The sequence below is a fragment of the Sinohyriopsis cumingii genome, chromosome 18, assembly GCF_028554795.1.
Source record: "Sinohyriopsis cumingii isolate HCF-2022 chromosome 18, ASM2855479v2, whole genome shotgun sequence".
Classification (NCBI taxonomy): domain Eukaryota; kingdom Metazoa; phylum Mollusca; class Bivalvia; order Unionida; family Unionidae; genus Sinohyriopsis; species Sinohyriopsis cumingii.
Genome location: NC_142978.1, coordinates 51379442 through 51396579, shown reverse-complemented (window position 1 = coordinate 51396579; position 17138 = coordinate 51379442). Strand labels below are relative to the sequence as shown.

At 35.2% G+C, this 17138-nt stretch overlaps 1 protein-coding gene across 5 annotated transcripts in view; it reads left to right on the top strand.

Moving 5' to 3' along the window:
• The window catches only part of LOC149776631 (PAT complex subunit CCDC47-like), a 61727-nt gene that overhangs the window by 30197 nt on the left and 14392 nt on the right, over positions 1-17138 (top strand). For all 5 annotated transcript variants that reach the window (XR_016416078.1, XM_089941127.1, XM_089941128.1 and 2 more), the window contains exons 8-11: positions 2679-2783; positions 7868-7950; positions 8496-8554; positions 11939-12048. Coding sequence is in view for 4 of the 5 variants with exons in the window: in XM_089941127.1 (XP_089797253.1) it covers positions 2679-2783; positions 7868-7950; positions 8496-8554; positions 11939-12048 (357 nt within the window). In the remaining variant the exon portion in view is untranslated. The remainder of the gene's footprint in view (positions 1-2678; positions 2784-7867; positions 7951-8495; positions 8555-11938; positions 12049-17138) is intronic.

The window sequence follows — 17138 nt, the reverse complement described above, 5'->3', positions numbered from 1 at the left end:
TGCATACCCACATTGGCCGAATCCTAGACTTGAACCCATGCAGACAGAGGTGAGATGGCATTGATCCGTAATGGAGATCGTTTAGACCACTTGGCCACTTGGAGCCCTACTATGGACATAGAACACATTGATGTCATTGTGGCAGTATACTTCACTTTATACATTTGTTCAACAAATTTTTAAGTATATTATGTTTCTTCAAGAATAATTACCTGTCCACATTAACATTAGGAATATAAGCCCTACCAAGACACACAAATTAATCTTTTCTTTCGGTATTGTACAGACAAAGGGCAATAACTAATGACCATTACCTTGCTGCTGACATGTGACATATGAAAGGTAATCCACTCTTAACTTGCAAACAGCACAACTGGACCCAATGAGGTTTACGTCTAGAAAGAAAACGTAATGTGATCTTTTTGGCATATAAAATTTCCAGGCAAACCCAGTACCTTCCAGAGGTTGTGCTGATGTCAGTTAAGGTCTGGTAGCTGCTTGTGCAACTGAGACTGTGCCTATTAGATCAAGAGTGTGTCGCTGTTGAGCCAAGTTTCGTAGATGACTTTGCATGCCAACCGATGGCCCCAATGATGATTTTGATAGGAGACATTGTGGTCCAAGGCAAGGCTGATGGAGACTGCTCTTTTTTCATGAGCAGATATCTTCATGAGGCGACTCTGTTGATATGGCGATATGTCAGAGTATGCTTTATTACCTACCTCATTTGTGATGACAGGACTTGGGGTTATAACCTCTTTCCCAGGTTTAACTCAAGCTTCATGAACTGGCTCAGTTTGCTTCAGATTCAGTCTGAGCACATGCACTGGGTCCTGTTTGAAGGCCTCATGGGTTTTGTCATTACAGGGGATAGGTTATGTGTCATGGCATTTTGATTGCCCATTGAAGACATAATATTCTTGGTGATGTAATCATCTTGTGTCATAAGGACTGCTTTACCATCTGTTGGAGGAAACTGAAGTAGTCTGGGTCTACAGAGAGGGCATGCAGACCTGCCAAATCTTAGGCTTTGCTGTAAGTCTTACGAAAAGTACCCTTAAAATACAGACTTAGAGGATACAAGCAAAAACTACGGAAAAATGATTGTTGCCAAAAAATCTGGATAATTGGTTTGTCTGTGTTTGATTTGGATCCAGTTTTCATATTAGAATTAGTTAAATTAGTCAGGGAACCAGACTAACTTTACAGCAGGTCTCCAGATGTTTTAAACTGCATCTGTTTGTTCAAGCAAAGCGTATGTGTGATCAAACTGTTGATTATATTATTCTTTTATAAGTGGCGTCCAGAAAGCGATGCATGTTAAAGATGAAAGGGAAAATAAGCTTCTAGAAAAGTGTTAATAAACAACACAGAAGAATTAAAAGGAGTATTCAGATTCTTGTGAATAAAAGCTGGAAAGGACACAATTACGTTTTTGAACATTATATACCACTTTGAGTAATGTCTCGTGGTGGGAGATATGATTGCCATTGTCATGTGAAATGGAAAAAGAATTTCCAAGAATTACATCAAGTTGAGAGATAGCAACAAGCCATTGAGTTGCATAGGGTTTGGAACTAAAGTTTATGCAACTGTACTAGTGGTACATAAAGGCTACACGTACTGTACAACATTTTCAGTTGAACATAATGTTTATTGCTGCGTCAAACTTTTAATTTACGTTTTCCAGCTTTGCAAGGGCAGTTATTGATATTTTGTTACACCTTACTGAAAACTGGTCAATCTTACGGAAAACAATCAACTGCCTTACTGAGACGGACTTGTGAGGGTTGGCAGGACTGGGCATATAATTCACTGACTCGGCTTGCCTCAGCTAATGCTATTAGGAAACATGTTTTTTTATGTAAGGAGCTTCAGTGAGGTCCTGGATAAAGGCTTAGATTTATTTTAATTCATCTAAGTCAGAATCCAGGAAAGATTCCATGTAGGAAGCAGTGCAAGTGATTTAAATCTATGCAATTCAAAGTTGGTCATTGAGTCGTAGATGTCTTATGACCAAGATCCTCTATGCCATGATGATAGAATGTGTGTGATACCATAGAGCAGTAATCTTTTATATTAATCTGTACTGTATGTGTGATTTTGATTTTTAAAATAGCTTCATCAATTTTTCAGTCATATTGCTACAATATCTGCAGTGTGACAGCCATAATTGATGTCTAGTACTGGGTCATCATGCCGCAGACATGTAGCATCATGTGCCACCCAGTCACATTATCCTGGCACCATGCCGACCAGTCCTAGCACTAACCTCTTAATGCTGAGCGCCAAGCGAGGCAGCTGTTAGTACCATTTTTATACATCTTTGGTATGACTCAGTGAGGTTTAAAGCCTGCAACCTCCCGCATCTGAGGTGGATGCTCTAACCACTTAGGCCACCAGAGCGGTGAATCAAGCTACATTTGTATCAGTATTACCACAGTATATATCAGCTAATTTGAAAAAATGTTGCTTCTATCCCCTAATTATGCAGTATACAAAATAGTATACAAAATACATCTTGCCTTAAAATGTAATTGCTTGCTACCTTAATTTATGGTCTTAAGGTAATATTGAAGATATATTTGTTAACAGCTTTGCATGTTGCAACCAACCTTATTGGAATTGTCATAATGTTTTTTTAAATTTTAAAAAAGTGTACTTTACACCATTTCCAGGCACAATTTACAGAGAAGAAGAGCTCTGAGAAATTTAATATTCCTGCCTGTTTCCAAATCCTGAGTGAGATAGGGGAGGCAACTGGTCATGTTCTGGATGCAAAGGTAAGGAAAATTATACCTATAGATAATAAGGTTAATAAAGCCTATTCATACAGTTCAGTTCATGAGATGAAAATTAAACATTATCATGTGTTTGACAGCACTTATTAAGAACATCTTTGTGGTAGATTTTAATTAATTTGGTTACTGTATCTCCTGGTTTGGATTTACTGTAGATTTTAATTAATTGGGTTATTGTATCTCCTGGTTTGGGTTTACTGTAGATTTTAATTAAATGGGTTATTGTATCTCCTGGTTTGGATTTACTGTAGGTTTTTATTCATTAGGTTATTGTATCTCCTGGTTTGGATTTACTGTAGATTTTAATTAATTGGTTTGCTGTATCTCCAGGTTTGAATTTTTCACTGTAGATTTTAATTAATTGGATTATTGTATCTCCTGGTTTGGATTTACTGATATTCCAGTTGGATATTTTGTGAACACTTTGCAACATTTTTTCCCCAAAGACAAACAGATAAAATTGATGTACTGACAAAATCTTCTACACATATAAATAGTTTTCAGGACAAAGTATTGTACACATGTATATAGTTTTCAAAGCAAGGTCTTGTTGACATATAGTTTTCAAGATAAGGTCTTGTATGCATATATATAGTTTCCAAGACAAGGTCTTGTACACATATATATAGTTTTCAGAGCAAGGTCTTGTTGACATATAGTTTTCAAGACAATGCCTTGTATACATATATATAGTTTTCAAGACAAGGTCTTGTACACATATTCATAGTTTTCAAGACAAGGTCTTGTACACATATTCATAGTTTCCAAGACAAAGTATTGTACACATATAGATAGTTTTCAAGGCAAGGTCTTGTACACATATAGTTTTCAAGACAATGCCTTGTATACATATATATAGTTTTCAAGACAAGGTCTTGTACACATATTCATAGTTTCCAAGACAAAGTATTGTACACATATAGATAGTTTTCAAGGCAAGGTCTTGTACACACATATATAGTTTTCAAGACAAGGTCTTGTACACATATTCATAGTTTCCAAGACAAAGTATTGTACACATATAGATAGTTTTCAAGGCAAGGTCTTGTACACATATAGTTTTCAAGACAATGCCTTGTATACATATATATAGTTTTCAAGACAAGGTCTTGTACACAGATTCATAGTTTCCAAGACAATGTATTGTACACATATAGATAGTTTTCAAGGCAAGGTCTTGTACACATATAGTTTTCAAGGCAAGGTCTTGTACACATACAAATAGTTTTCAAGACAAGGTCTTGTACACATACAAATAGTTTTCAAGGCAGGGTGTTGTACACATATTGATAGGTTCCAAGACAAGGTCTTGTACACATATAAATAGTTTTCTAGACAAGGTGTTGTACACATACAGTTTTCAAGACAAGGTCTTGTACATATATATATAGTTTTCAAGACAAAGTCTTGTACACATATATAGTTTTCAAGACAAGGTCTTGTACACATATATATATAGTTTTCAAGACAAAGTCTTGTACATATATAGATAGTTTTTAAGACACGGTCTTGTACACACAGAGATAGTTTTCAAGAAGTCATATATTCATTATGAATCCTATTCTTGTAGAAGTTAATGCATCAGTCATAAATGATGCCAGAGTTAGTCAAAATAATCAAGATATTTAGCATGCTTTGGAGTACATGAAAGAATCTCTTAGTGACCATGAACTACTCATGTTGGGGTCAGTTTTGTTTTGGTGACCATGAACTACTCATGCTGGGGTCAGTTTTGTTTTGGTAACCATGAACTACTCATGTTGGGGTCAGTTTTGTTTTGGTGACCATAACCTACTCATGTTGGGGTCAGTTTTATGTCCTAGTGTCCATGACCTACACATGCTATGGTCAATTTTATGACTTAGTGACCACAAACTACATGTGTTATGGTCAGTTGTTTGTCTTGGTAACTGTGATCCATACATGTTATGGTCAATTGTATGTATTAATGGCCATGAACTGTACATGTTATGGTCAATTTTGTCTTAGTGACCATTACCTACATGCTATTAGTATGAAATATTTATTTACCTTTATTTAATTTCATGCTGGAGAAATCAGAAAATATGCACAAAATAATACCAAAAACAATGATGGTAGTTTATAGCAGTTTAGTAAGTGCTGGGACACAGAAAGTATGCTTTTTGACATGCATTTAGGTCTTGAGACACAGAACAAAAAATTAATTTTGTTTGTTTACTGAGATTTACAGCTATTACAGTAGTCTGCAAAAAACTTTAAAATTTTCATATTTAGACTTTGTCTCATGGATAAGCTGATGCCTCCCCCCCATTTTCAAGGCTTTCTTTTTTTCCTAAATTATTCAGCTTATATGCAGAATATAATTATACCATAATTCAAATACATACAACAGAGTTATGCATCAGATACATAGTTCAACCCCAAAACACAAAATGCTTATATAGTTGTAATGAAAAACATAAAATGCTAATATAATTATACTATAATTCATATTCAAATATATATATAGTTATACCCAAAAACAAATGTATATAGTCATACCCAAATACAAATATATATAGTTATACCCAAATACAAATATATATAGTTATACCCAAACACAAATATATATAGTTATACCCAAATACAAATGTATATAGCTATACTCAAATACAAATATATATATATAGTTATACCCAAATACAAATGTATATAGTTATACCCAAATACAAATATATATAGTTATACCCACACACTAATATATATATATATATATATATATATATATATATATATATATATATATATATATATATATATATATATATATATATATAGTTATACCCAAATACAAATATATATAGTTATACCCAAATACAAATGTATATAGCTATATCCAAATACAGATATATATATAGTTATACCCAAATACAAATGTATATAGTTATACCCAAACACAAATAAATATAGTTATACCCAAAGACAAATATAGTTATACCCCAAAACACAAAGTACTTATATAATTATACATAATTCAAATACATAATTATTATATGTAGTTATACCCAAATACAAATATAATTATACCCAAATACAAATATAGTTATACCCAAATATAAATATATATATACTGTATTTATACCAAAAAACACAAAATGCTTTGATAGTTCTACAAACAACACAAAATGCTTATATAATTATACACAAATACAAATGAATAGTTATACCCCAAAACACAAAATGCTTATATAAGTATGTACAAATACAAATGAATAGTTAACCACAAACACAAAATGCTTATATAATTACACTGAAAAACACAAAATGCTTATTTAATTATACCAGAATACAAATACATATAGCCAAAAACATAAACAAATATAGTTATACCCAAATATTTATGTAATTATACCAGAATACAAATACATCTATAGGTATCCTCAAATTCAGATAACTATATAGTTTTACTCCAATACAAATCTTATATATAAATACCTCCCATTCGTCTTTCCATTTGTCACAGCTTCTAAACAAGAGGTCATGGGTTCAAAACTTGCTGTGGCATCCCAGTTATTTTAATACTTTGTATTTTTATGTTCAAACTTTCATTTTAACTTGCTCATCCCAATTTTTCTATTTTGAAAATATTTTAAAATTTTATCTTCCACTTACTTTGATCACTCCTGTCCTAGGATGGACAAACCCTTGTTTATAGATAGTTATACCCAAATATATAATGTAATTATACCCAAATATATAATGTAATTATACCCAAATACATAAAGTAATTATACCCAAATACAAATATTATGTGGGAAAAGAGCACCTTGTTTGAAATAAACAACTTCTTCTTATAAATAATATATTACATGAGTAACTATTTTGTGTAAGAAGGTAAAATTAATTTTTATTAATTTTGTAGTTATGATGTGGCAGAAAAAGGTCTTTTTTTATGTATATCTGCATTTTTTGTTACTCCTGGTACATGATTTTATCTAATTTTGTAAATTTTTATATATGGCTGTAAATCGTACTGATTACCTTTAGATTTTGTCCATGTGACGGGTCCATTTTAGGAATATTAAAGAACAAAATTTGTTTAGGATCTATAGATTCTTATGTACACCTTGACAGTTGCTAATAATAGAATTATTAGTAAACCTGTTTATGAGATTCAGCCTTTTTCCCATTGGATAGATAGGTCAGTTGGTGCCTCAGAAGAATTAAGTTAATTCTTATTGGATGCATTAAGTCACATGAATAGGTATTTTGAAACATTAGAATGAGTAGTATGATCTGTCACATGGGGGGTCTGTTGTGAAACATATTGATAATAGAAGGTGTGTGTAATGAGTCAAGAGCATTCAAATTTCATTCTTATTTTTGAGTCATTCATATTTCTTGTGTTCCTGTTGCAACATCAAGTCTGCAGACATGTTTTATGTTACATTATTTGAGAGGAAAAACATTTGTTTGGACTGTTCAGTGGAAATACAAAGTGCTAATTGTTTGGACTATAACATTATTCTGAAAATATATTCAAAGAAGTTTTGGACAATTCTTTGTGGACCAGTACATTTACAATTCTGAAGTTCATACCAAGCATTTCATTCGTTTGGACTTGAATATAACTCTTTCAGATTATTTTGGATTTACTTCATAATGCTATAAGTTTTTCTTGCATTTTCATTTATAACTTTGATAATTAAATTATTTGATGCAAGTTTTACCAAATTCAACAAATTTGTTGGTTTTGCTTCTTTCTGTTATTTAGTTTATAACCAATGAGTCATAACAGTCTTTTAATTTGAGATGATACTATTTTTATGACAAAATGTACCATAAATTCATTTATTTGGGTGGGGGGATGAATTTTCTTGGTTTTACACACAAAATACTGTCTTTAATGCTTCCATTTATCGATTTTGGAGGTGTCCTATTTATTGTTTCCACAGAATGGTCATTATTTGTTGGATATTTAAATTCTTTTTTTTGTACAAACTATGTAGTCCATAAAAATTGCTACCCCACGAAATAATAGTATATTAACAATATTCTTGATTTGTGCAGTCATAATCATAATTTTTTACTTGACCTTGTTTCAGTTGTGTCAGGTGCTGACCAAATACAGTGAGTCTGTTGAGTACATCCATATATCAGACCAGTACTCAGGACTGAAGGCTCAGGAGTAAGTGCAGCATCATTGTCAAGATTATCAATTCAGACTTGGATTATCCTCATTTACACAATTTATTCTTTATCAAATTATCCCAGAGTTGCAAAAAGATTGTTTTCTTTTTTCTGTGATAAAAATTTATAAAATGAACATATTTGCAGCAGTCATGTTTCAGAGCAGACTTTGACCTACTTAAAGAATAATAATTTAAAACTTGCTACACTGTAGACAAAATTACAATTATTTGATTGTAAAATTATTAAACAGGGCAGAGGAAACAATATTTGTGAGTGAGAAAAAGTTATCTTTAACGTTTGGAAAGGTTCCGATAATGAGACCCTAAGCATAATTTTGTTTCAGCCCTGACACAGCTCTGAACAAATACATTTATTAGGTTGTGTGAGTTGAGTGAAATTCTTGGCTGGGCTTGTACTAGTTTCAAAGGTACCTCTCTCAGGATAGGTAATTTTTTAATACTCAGGGACTTATCTCAGATAGGTAATTTTATAATATTTAAATGAAAGGAAACTTATTTCTTCTTGTTTTCTTTATTTCAGTGACAGTCAACAGCAGAAGATGCCTGAGGTTAAACCAGCCCTAATCTTCTGCTTTAATGGTGAGTGATGACAGTGTGAAATATTGGAATCATATGCATGGTCAGAATAATCAACATGCCTTTTTCTAATTAGCATTAGCCTATTATCAGTAATTGCCCTTGTGTAATTGGAGCATTAGTCTGGTGTCATTAACTGACCTTGTGTAATTGTGGCATCAACCTGGTGTCAGTACTACTCTTTTTTAATTGGGGTATCAGCCTGGTGTCAGTAACTGCCTGCGTGTATTTTGGAGTCAGCCTGGTGTCAATAACTACCCTTGTTTAAGTAAATATCCTTGTGTAATTGGGGTATCAACCTGGTGTCAGTAACTATGCTTGTGTAATTAAGGCATCAGCCTGGTGTCAGTAACTGCCTTTGTGTAATTTGGGAATCAGCTTAGTGTCAGTAATTGCTTTTGTGTAATTGAGGCACCATCTTGGTGTCAGTAATTGCCCTTTTCTAATTGGGGTATCAGCCTGGTGTCTTTGTGTAATGGGGGCATCAGCCTGGTGTCTTTGTGTAATGGGGACATCAGCCTGGTGTCTTTGTGTAATGGGGGCATCAGTCTGGTGTCGGTAATTGCCTTTTTGTATTGGCACATCAGCCTGGTGTCAGTAACCCTCAGTTTTCACTTTTCACCAGTGGAGGCATTACAATTAAAAGTGTCTGACAACTTGATAAATCACTCCACAAAGCATCCTTATCACTTGCTATCCACTGCATGAAACCATGATAGACCAGACATCCCGCCATGTCATTTTATTGTTTAAAATTTGCTATTAAATAATCTAGGCTGTATAATTTCAGTAATTGGATAAATTACAAAGCATTTCCAGGATACAAATTAATGATGTCAGTTGGAAGTCAATTTGTCAGTCCACCTTGCATCATGCAGTGTGGATTGGGTTTGTATTAGGTCATTTTATCACATCATTCAACGAGGATTGGATTTGTATTAGGTCATTTTATCAGATCAGCAGTGAGCATAGCTGTCAACCCTCTCCTATTCTCAATTATTTTAAATCTTTAATAAAATAACCGATTTCCCGTTAAGCGCTAGTCGTGATATTCCCAGTTGCCGAAATGGTCCAGTACTGCTGGTTGCGATATTAGTAGATCTACAGCCAATTAGTACAGTTGACCCAGTAGCAAGCATTTTAGCCTATTTTAATCTATATGTATAAGAGTAGTTTTACAAATGCTGTTGAGAGAAAGTGGGGCCTGACTGGAATTTTGCTCCGCACATGCGTCACCAACACTGATTTGAGTTACTGTTCAGCATCACATGTAAGATCTTGAAAATGTCTTCACCACCAAGGAAAAAGAAATGTATTGCTCAAAAAGTGAAGTTTAATTTGGAATATATCAAAAATTGGCCGTGCATTCTGCCATTAAACATTGATATTCTTCATGCTTTTTTGTACTCGGTGTGCAATCACAGAGATGATGCGAGGAAGCACATCGGTTGCAAAAAACACATGACGGAGACCAGGACCCTCAATTTTCCAAGGCCATGCATCCAATGGATGTATTTTGCATTCTGGATGCACACTTGAGGGAAACCTGGGCCCTCAATTTTCCAAGGCCATGCATCCAGTGGATGTATTTTGCATTCTGGATGCACACATGAGGGAGACCTGGGCACTCAATTTTCCAAGGCCATGCATCCAGTGGATGTATTTTGCATTCTGGATGCACACATGAGGGAGACCTGGGCGCTCAATTTTCCAAGGCCATGCATCCAATGGATGTATTTTGCATTCTGGATGCACACATGAGGGAGACCTGGGCGCTCAATTTTCCAAGGCCATGCATCCAATGGATGTATTTTGCATTCTGGATGCACACTTGAGGGAAACCTGGGCCCTCAATTTTCCAAGGCCATGCATCCAATGGATGTATTTTGCATTCTGGATGCACACATGAGGGAGACCTGGGCGCTCAATTTTCCAAGGCCATGCATCCAATGGATGTATTTTGCATTCTGGATGCACACTTGAGGGAAACCTGGGCCCTCAATTTTCCAAGGCCATGCATCCAGTGGATATGTATTTTGCATTCTGGATGCACACATGAGGGAGACCTGGGCGCTCAATTTTGCAAGGCCATAACATGTAAACATGAGGTACTACAAAATAAACCCTCAAAATAAATGTAAACATGAATACATGATAAACCCTAAAAATAAATGTAAACAAGAAGTACTACAAGATAAGTGCTCAAAATAAATGTAAACATGAAGTACTACAAGATAAACCCTCAAAATAAATGTAAACATAAAGTACTACAAGATAAACCCTCAAAATAAATGTAAACATGAAGTACTACAAGATAAACCCTCAAAATAAATATAAACATGAAGTACTCAAGATAAACCCTCAAAATGAATATAAATATGAAGTACTACAAGATAAACCCTCAAAATAAATGTAAACATGAAGCACTACAAGATAAACCCTCAAAATAAATGTAATCAATGCCCAGTCAGTAGGACCACCGGAAAAGCTCACAGAACTAGTTCATTTTATCAACGACCAAAATGTTGACATATTTTTCATGACAGAAACATGGCTAAAAACATCAGGCAATGAGCCCAAGTGTGCAGATTTAACACCCACTGGTTACTCCATCAAGTTGTTCCCACGAAATTCTCGCGGAGGTGGAATTGCTGTCATCACAAAGAACTCCATGATAAAACATCTTAACTATACCACTTCATGTTTATATTTATTTTGAGTGTAAATCTTGTTTTACTTCATGTTTACATTTATTTTGAGGGTTTATCTTGTAGTACTTCATTTTTACATTTATTTTGAGGGTTTATCTTGTAGTACTTCATATTTACATTTATTTTGAGGGTTTATCTTGTAGTACTTCATATTTACATTTATTTTGAGGGTAAATCTTGTTTTACTTCATGTTTACATTTATTTTGAGGGTTTATCTTGTAGTACTTCATTTTTACATTTATTTTGAGGGTTTATCTTGTAGTACTTCATATTTACATTTATTTTGAGGATTTATCTTGTAGTACTTCATATTTACATTTATTTTGAGGGTTTATCTTGTAGTACTTCATATTTACATTTATTTTGAGGGTTTATCTTCCTAAATTTTTGTGCAAGTCATCATTATTAAACTTTTTATGTAGCTTTGCTTTTGGTTGGCACTATTGCACCATGGCACTTAGGTGCTGTTAAATGCCAATACAGACATACTTTTTACAAGATTGGTTGGCACTATTGCACCATGGCACTTAGGTGCTGTTAAATGCCAATACAGACACTTTTTACAAGATTGGTTGGCACTATTGGATCATGGCACTGAGGTACTTTTAAATGCTAATGCAAAATGCAAGTAATGCTAAATACTTGATGCATCCATTCATTATCTTTTTATTGCAGTTGCTGGGAAAGGAAAATCCACAGTGGCTGACATAGAGAAAATGAAAGAACTTCTTCAGCTTGTGATGTACTGCATAGACAAGGTTTCCCGTATTCGATTAGGAAGAGAGGTGAATTTAAGTAAACTAATACTTCAGAACTGATGTTCATATTGTCATACATTTTGCCTACATGCGAAAAACAGTCCTAGTCCTGCAGAATTATCATTTGCATGGTGTCTTAGTACAGTGCCTGGGAAATATTCCAATCTGTTTGTTTCACCTTTGAATACATTCCCTAATCACATCAGCATTAGGAAAAAAATGTCCTAAATCTTGAAAAGATGAAATAATTTGTTGTATTTTGACAGAGGGCAGAACTGGTATCCAACCTTCTTTTAACATTGCTAGGTGGCTACCCATCATTCTTAGCAGTTAAAACTTTGCTGGTTTCTATCAACATAGTACATCAAGACTTCCCAAAATCCTTGAATATCATGATTTCAATCCATCCATCCAGAAAGTCAATATATTTGTAGTATTCTCAGTTTTGGAATATTTATTCAGCCCTTAGAATCTGACAGGGTATCATTGATTTTGTGTTGTTGATTGTTTGCACTCACTTTAGTTTTTGCTTGTTTTAAGTAACTAGAGTTCTTGTTTTGATTTGTGATTACTTTCATGTTTGTTTTGTTCTTGTCATTTTAGTTAAAGAATGGCAGTGAAATGTGTTAGGTGGAAGAAATGTAAAGACACATGTTATGTTTTACTTTAACGAAGTGTTTATCGTCTTCAGCCTGAAGTGTTTGTTCATTATGATCAAAAGACATATGGTCCACAGTGTTGTGGAAAAGATTGCAGTGTTTGAAAATTATGATCAGATGATACCTGTTCCAAAGTGTTGCGGAAAAGACTACAGTGTTATACATTATGATCTGAAGACATCTGGTCCACATTGTTGTGGAAAAGACTGCAGTGTTTGTAGATTATGATCAGATGATATCTGTTCCACAGTGTTGTGGAAAAGACTACAGTGTTGTACATTATGATCAGAAGACATCTGTTCCACATTGTTGTGGAAATGACTGCGGTGTTTGTACATTATGAGCAGAAGACATCTGGTCCACAGTGTTGTGGAAAAGACTACAGTGTTATACATTATGATCTGAAGACATCTGGTCCACATTGTTGTGGAAAAGACTGCAGTGTTTGTACATTATGATCAGATGATATCTGTTCCACAGTGTTGTGGAAAAGACTACAGTGTTGTACATTATGATCAGAAGACATCTGTTCCACAGTGTTGTGGAAAAGACTGCAGTGTTTGTACATCATGATCAGAAGACATCTGGTCCACTTTGTTGTGGAAATGACTGCAGTGTTTATACATTATGATCAGAAGACATCTGGTCCACATTGTTGTGGAAAAGACTGCAGTGTTTGTACATTATGATCAGAAGACATCTGGTCCACAGTGTTGTGGAAAAGACTGCAGTGTTTGTACATTACATTAAAACATCGCAGCAATGAATGTGATGATCCCACTGGTTTACAAGGTTGATAAGATGTTTTTTTTAAAATGTCACCTCCAAGTATGTGCATAATATAGTGCTAACATCTGTGTTAGACCATAATCACTTGCTATTTTTGGTCTGGCTGAAAAATCAGAAACTTCAGACACCAGTCATGCATGGGAGTTTATAGGCAGGATTACCAAGGTCATCAACAGGGCTGCTTACCAATTTGTGGCTAATCCCCAGATAGCTTCAGCTAAGTTAGATGTAATAAGCTGAGATGCCTGGGTTTGCTTGTCTTCACTCAAGCTGCATCATTCCTTGGCTGTCCATACTACTCTTCTCAAATAACCATTACTCTTTGGCAGCAGAACAGAGGAGGGAGGCAGCATAGGAACTGCCTTGCCAACTTGTCATGCCACTTGTACTGGTGTTTAGGCTGAATCAGTCTTGGCCTCAACAGAGAGATGAATGCTGGCAAATGGATAAGAGGTGGAGCAGTTTTGTTCTCCCTTTGTGAAGAAAGATGGAATTTTGCAGAAAGAGCTTTGGTCATTACTCGAAAAGCAGGCAGTTTTCACAAACCAAACTCAGTGGGGGTTTATACCTCAGGTTTTTGCTAGTGCTTAAAGTGAGAAGTCGAGTCAGGCCAGTCATAAAGCAAACTCTTTGGGGTTTATACTCCAGGCTTTTTCTAGTGCCTAAAGTGAGAGGTAAAATCAGACCAGTCATAACCACAGTTGGCTTAATAAATACATTGTTGTGCCAAAGGTCAAAATGGAAATGGCATGGTAATCAGGATTTCCCTAAAAATAATTTGTAGTCCTTCTACACAGACAAATTTTGATGTCCATTTTCACAGGCTTCATGCAAATTCCATCGATTTGCCTATGTAAGCTTTATCTACTCCCATTCCATCTCAGTATCAGTCCATGATTACACAGTAACCATCAACCTTGTTATCTCTCCATTCTGGTCCATATTGTCAGCTGCATGGTATCTGGATGGTGTCCTATAAAATCACAAGGAAAGTTCAATTTTGGTGAAGGGCAAGAGAGATGTTATGTGCCTTTAGGTGATTTAGGCTTTTCAGTGAACTGGAAAAGGATGGTTTTCAACCCAACCCAGCATTTTGTCTACTGGTCATGGAATTTCTGGCCAATCTCAGTCTTGTGTGTCTCCCCATATATGCATGGCATAGATTATTGAACTCATTGTGGGGCCCAGAGTGGCCGAGTGGTCTAAAGTGCTCTCTGTTACGGATCACTGCCATCTCACCTCTATCTGCGTGGGTTCGAGTCTCGGATCCAGTCAATGTGCTTATGTGAGAAAGCTTGCCAGTAGCTTCTCGTGGGTCAGTGGTTTTTTCTGGGGTTTTCCCGGGTTCTTCCTCTACCATTAATACTGGCCGCCATGTATAGCCAATCGGGTGCTGAAAAATGCCGTTAAACCCCACAACAACAACAACAACAGCAACAACAATTGAACTCATTGAGTCGATTCTCAACAAGGAGTGGATTTTCATGTGGCTCAACTAGCCAGTACCTCACCTCCATCCTACAAAACATGGTTTTTGAGAGCTTTGGCTTCATCATGCAGAGTGTGTTGTGTCCTTTAACCAACCCTGAACTATCTCCAGTTCATTTTGGATGGTTCATTGGTCCTGTTAATGCAACCGAGCTTTGTAGCTGAGAATAGATTGCTGTAAGTGGGCAATCAAAGAGTGGTCATATGTTCTCCCTCTTCTATCATTTATGTTGAGAGATGCATTGTTGCAAGACGCTGTGTTTGCAAGCATCACTTGTAGCACATGACAAAAAGTTGTCAGGAATTATGACCCAACAAGTTCCATCATCATGGCTGAAGTGGGTAATGTACTCAGCATACTAAAGTCTCATAAAATCAGATATGCCTTATGAAGGTGTTAACTAAGGAGTTGAAAGCAATTCCAGAAAGCCTTTTTCTTCAACATAATGTCTGTGTCCAAGATATAATAGAAGCTTTTGGCTGGCAAGAACAGTCAGCTTTCTTGAACTGATTTCTCTGTGTTCTGACTTTGTGGATACCAGATGACCACCAGACACAGTTGATATAAAAACAACCTCCATATCAGCTTGAGTTATGCATTTTTGCTGGATTTATCAGTAATAAAAAAAATCACTGTTTTCTTCATATCTGTTTATGGCTGTCATGGGTGATGTGGTCATCAGTTGTGCTGTTCTCGTATTGGGAGAACAGGTTATCCATCATATAGGGAATCCAGCAATTCTTCTCACAGTGTTCTGGTATGATTCTCAGCATTACTTCTCTGTGTGTGTTTGTGTAATTAAAGGTTACTGCATTTGTATGGGAAAATATGAACGAGTTTTGGGATGGAATACTACATCACCTTGGGATTCCAGGTTTATCTTGAAATTAGATAAATGTAAACTTTCTTGATTCCAAAAAAGAATGTGAAATGATAACTATACATTTTTTTATACCTGTTTTCTTATTATACATCCTCTTTTACTTTTTGTGAAAAAATAATAACAACATAGATGTGCTTCAAGTTACCTCTTTTGTCTATGATCCTTTCATAGAATGATTATCATTGGTCACTCTTATTTTATTTCCTTCCATAAACTTACAACAGTTATCCAAATCTATTTTATCACTGGCAATGCAGCTTGGCTCACCAGGATTCCTACTATCAACTGTGTGTCATTCTTTTGCATACTGACTCTTCATAGGCATCATGATGCAATGAATTACAAAAGTCATATTTATGTATGGGAATTAAGCCTGCCTGGAACCTGTAGACCCAAACTGTTTTTGTTTGGGTCAAGTTATTTCGTCAGCCAGCGCAGGGCTTTTCCCCCACACCAAAATGATTGGTCAATAAAACTAGATACATAACATGTGAACTATATTCTTCCATTGGCAGGTCATATTATGAATAGGGAACAGTTTCCTATAAAATCAAGTCATAAAGAAGGGTTAGGGTTATTAAATGTACTCTTTGTACACCCCTTGAATTGGTAAAGCTCAAAGTCAGTCATAAGGGCAACCAAATTCAGTACACTTGCCATGGTCCATTGCTAATGCTCAAAGTTGGTCATAATGACAACCAAATTCAGTACACTTGCAATGGTCCATATGTCAATATAGTGGTCACGAGCATTAGGATGTGTATCCATCTTTTAATGTATTGATCACTGTAGCACAAGTATGTATTCATCTGTCAATGTAGTTATTACTATAGTATTAGGATGCATGTCCATCTGTCAATGTAGTGATTACTATAGTATTAAGATGCATGTCCATCTGTCAGTGTAGTGATTACTATAGTATTAGGATGCATGTCCATCTGTCAATGTAGTGATTACTATAGTATTAGGATGCATGTCCATCTGTCAATGTAGTGATTACTGTAGTATTAGGATGCATGTCCATCTGTCAGTGTAGTGATCATTAGCATGTGCTTTTGAGTGGCACTGTACAGGTTTGTATGGGGTTATAGTTTTGAAGAAAAGGAAACCCTAGGTTTTCCTTATTGGATATCCTTGACAATTCAAAAAGACCTTGTATAACCTTAGGTATTGTTGAAAGAAGTTTGGCTTTACTTAAAATGTGTACCTATAAAAAAAACTGCTAGCTCTTCTTGGTCACTTTCACTTCCTGGACTTAACAGGTAAATTGTTTAAAAAATGGAGACAACTTTTTTTT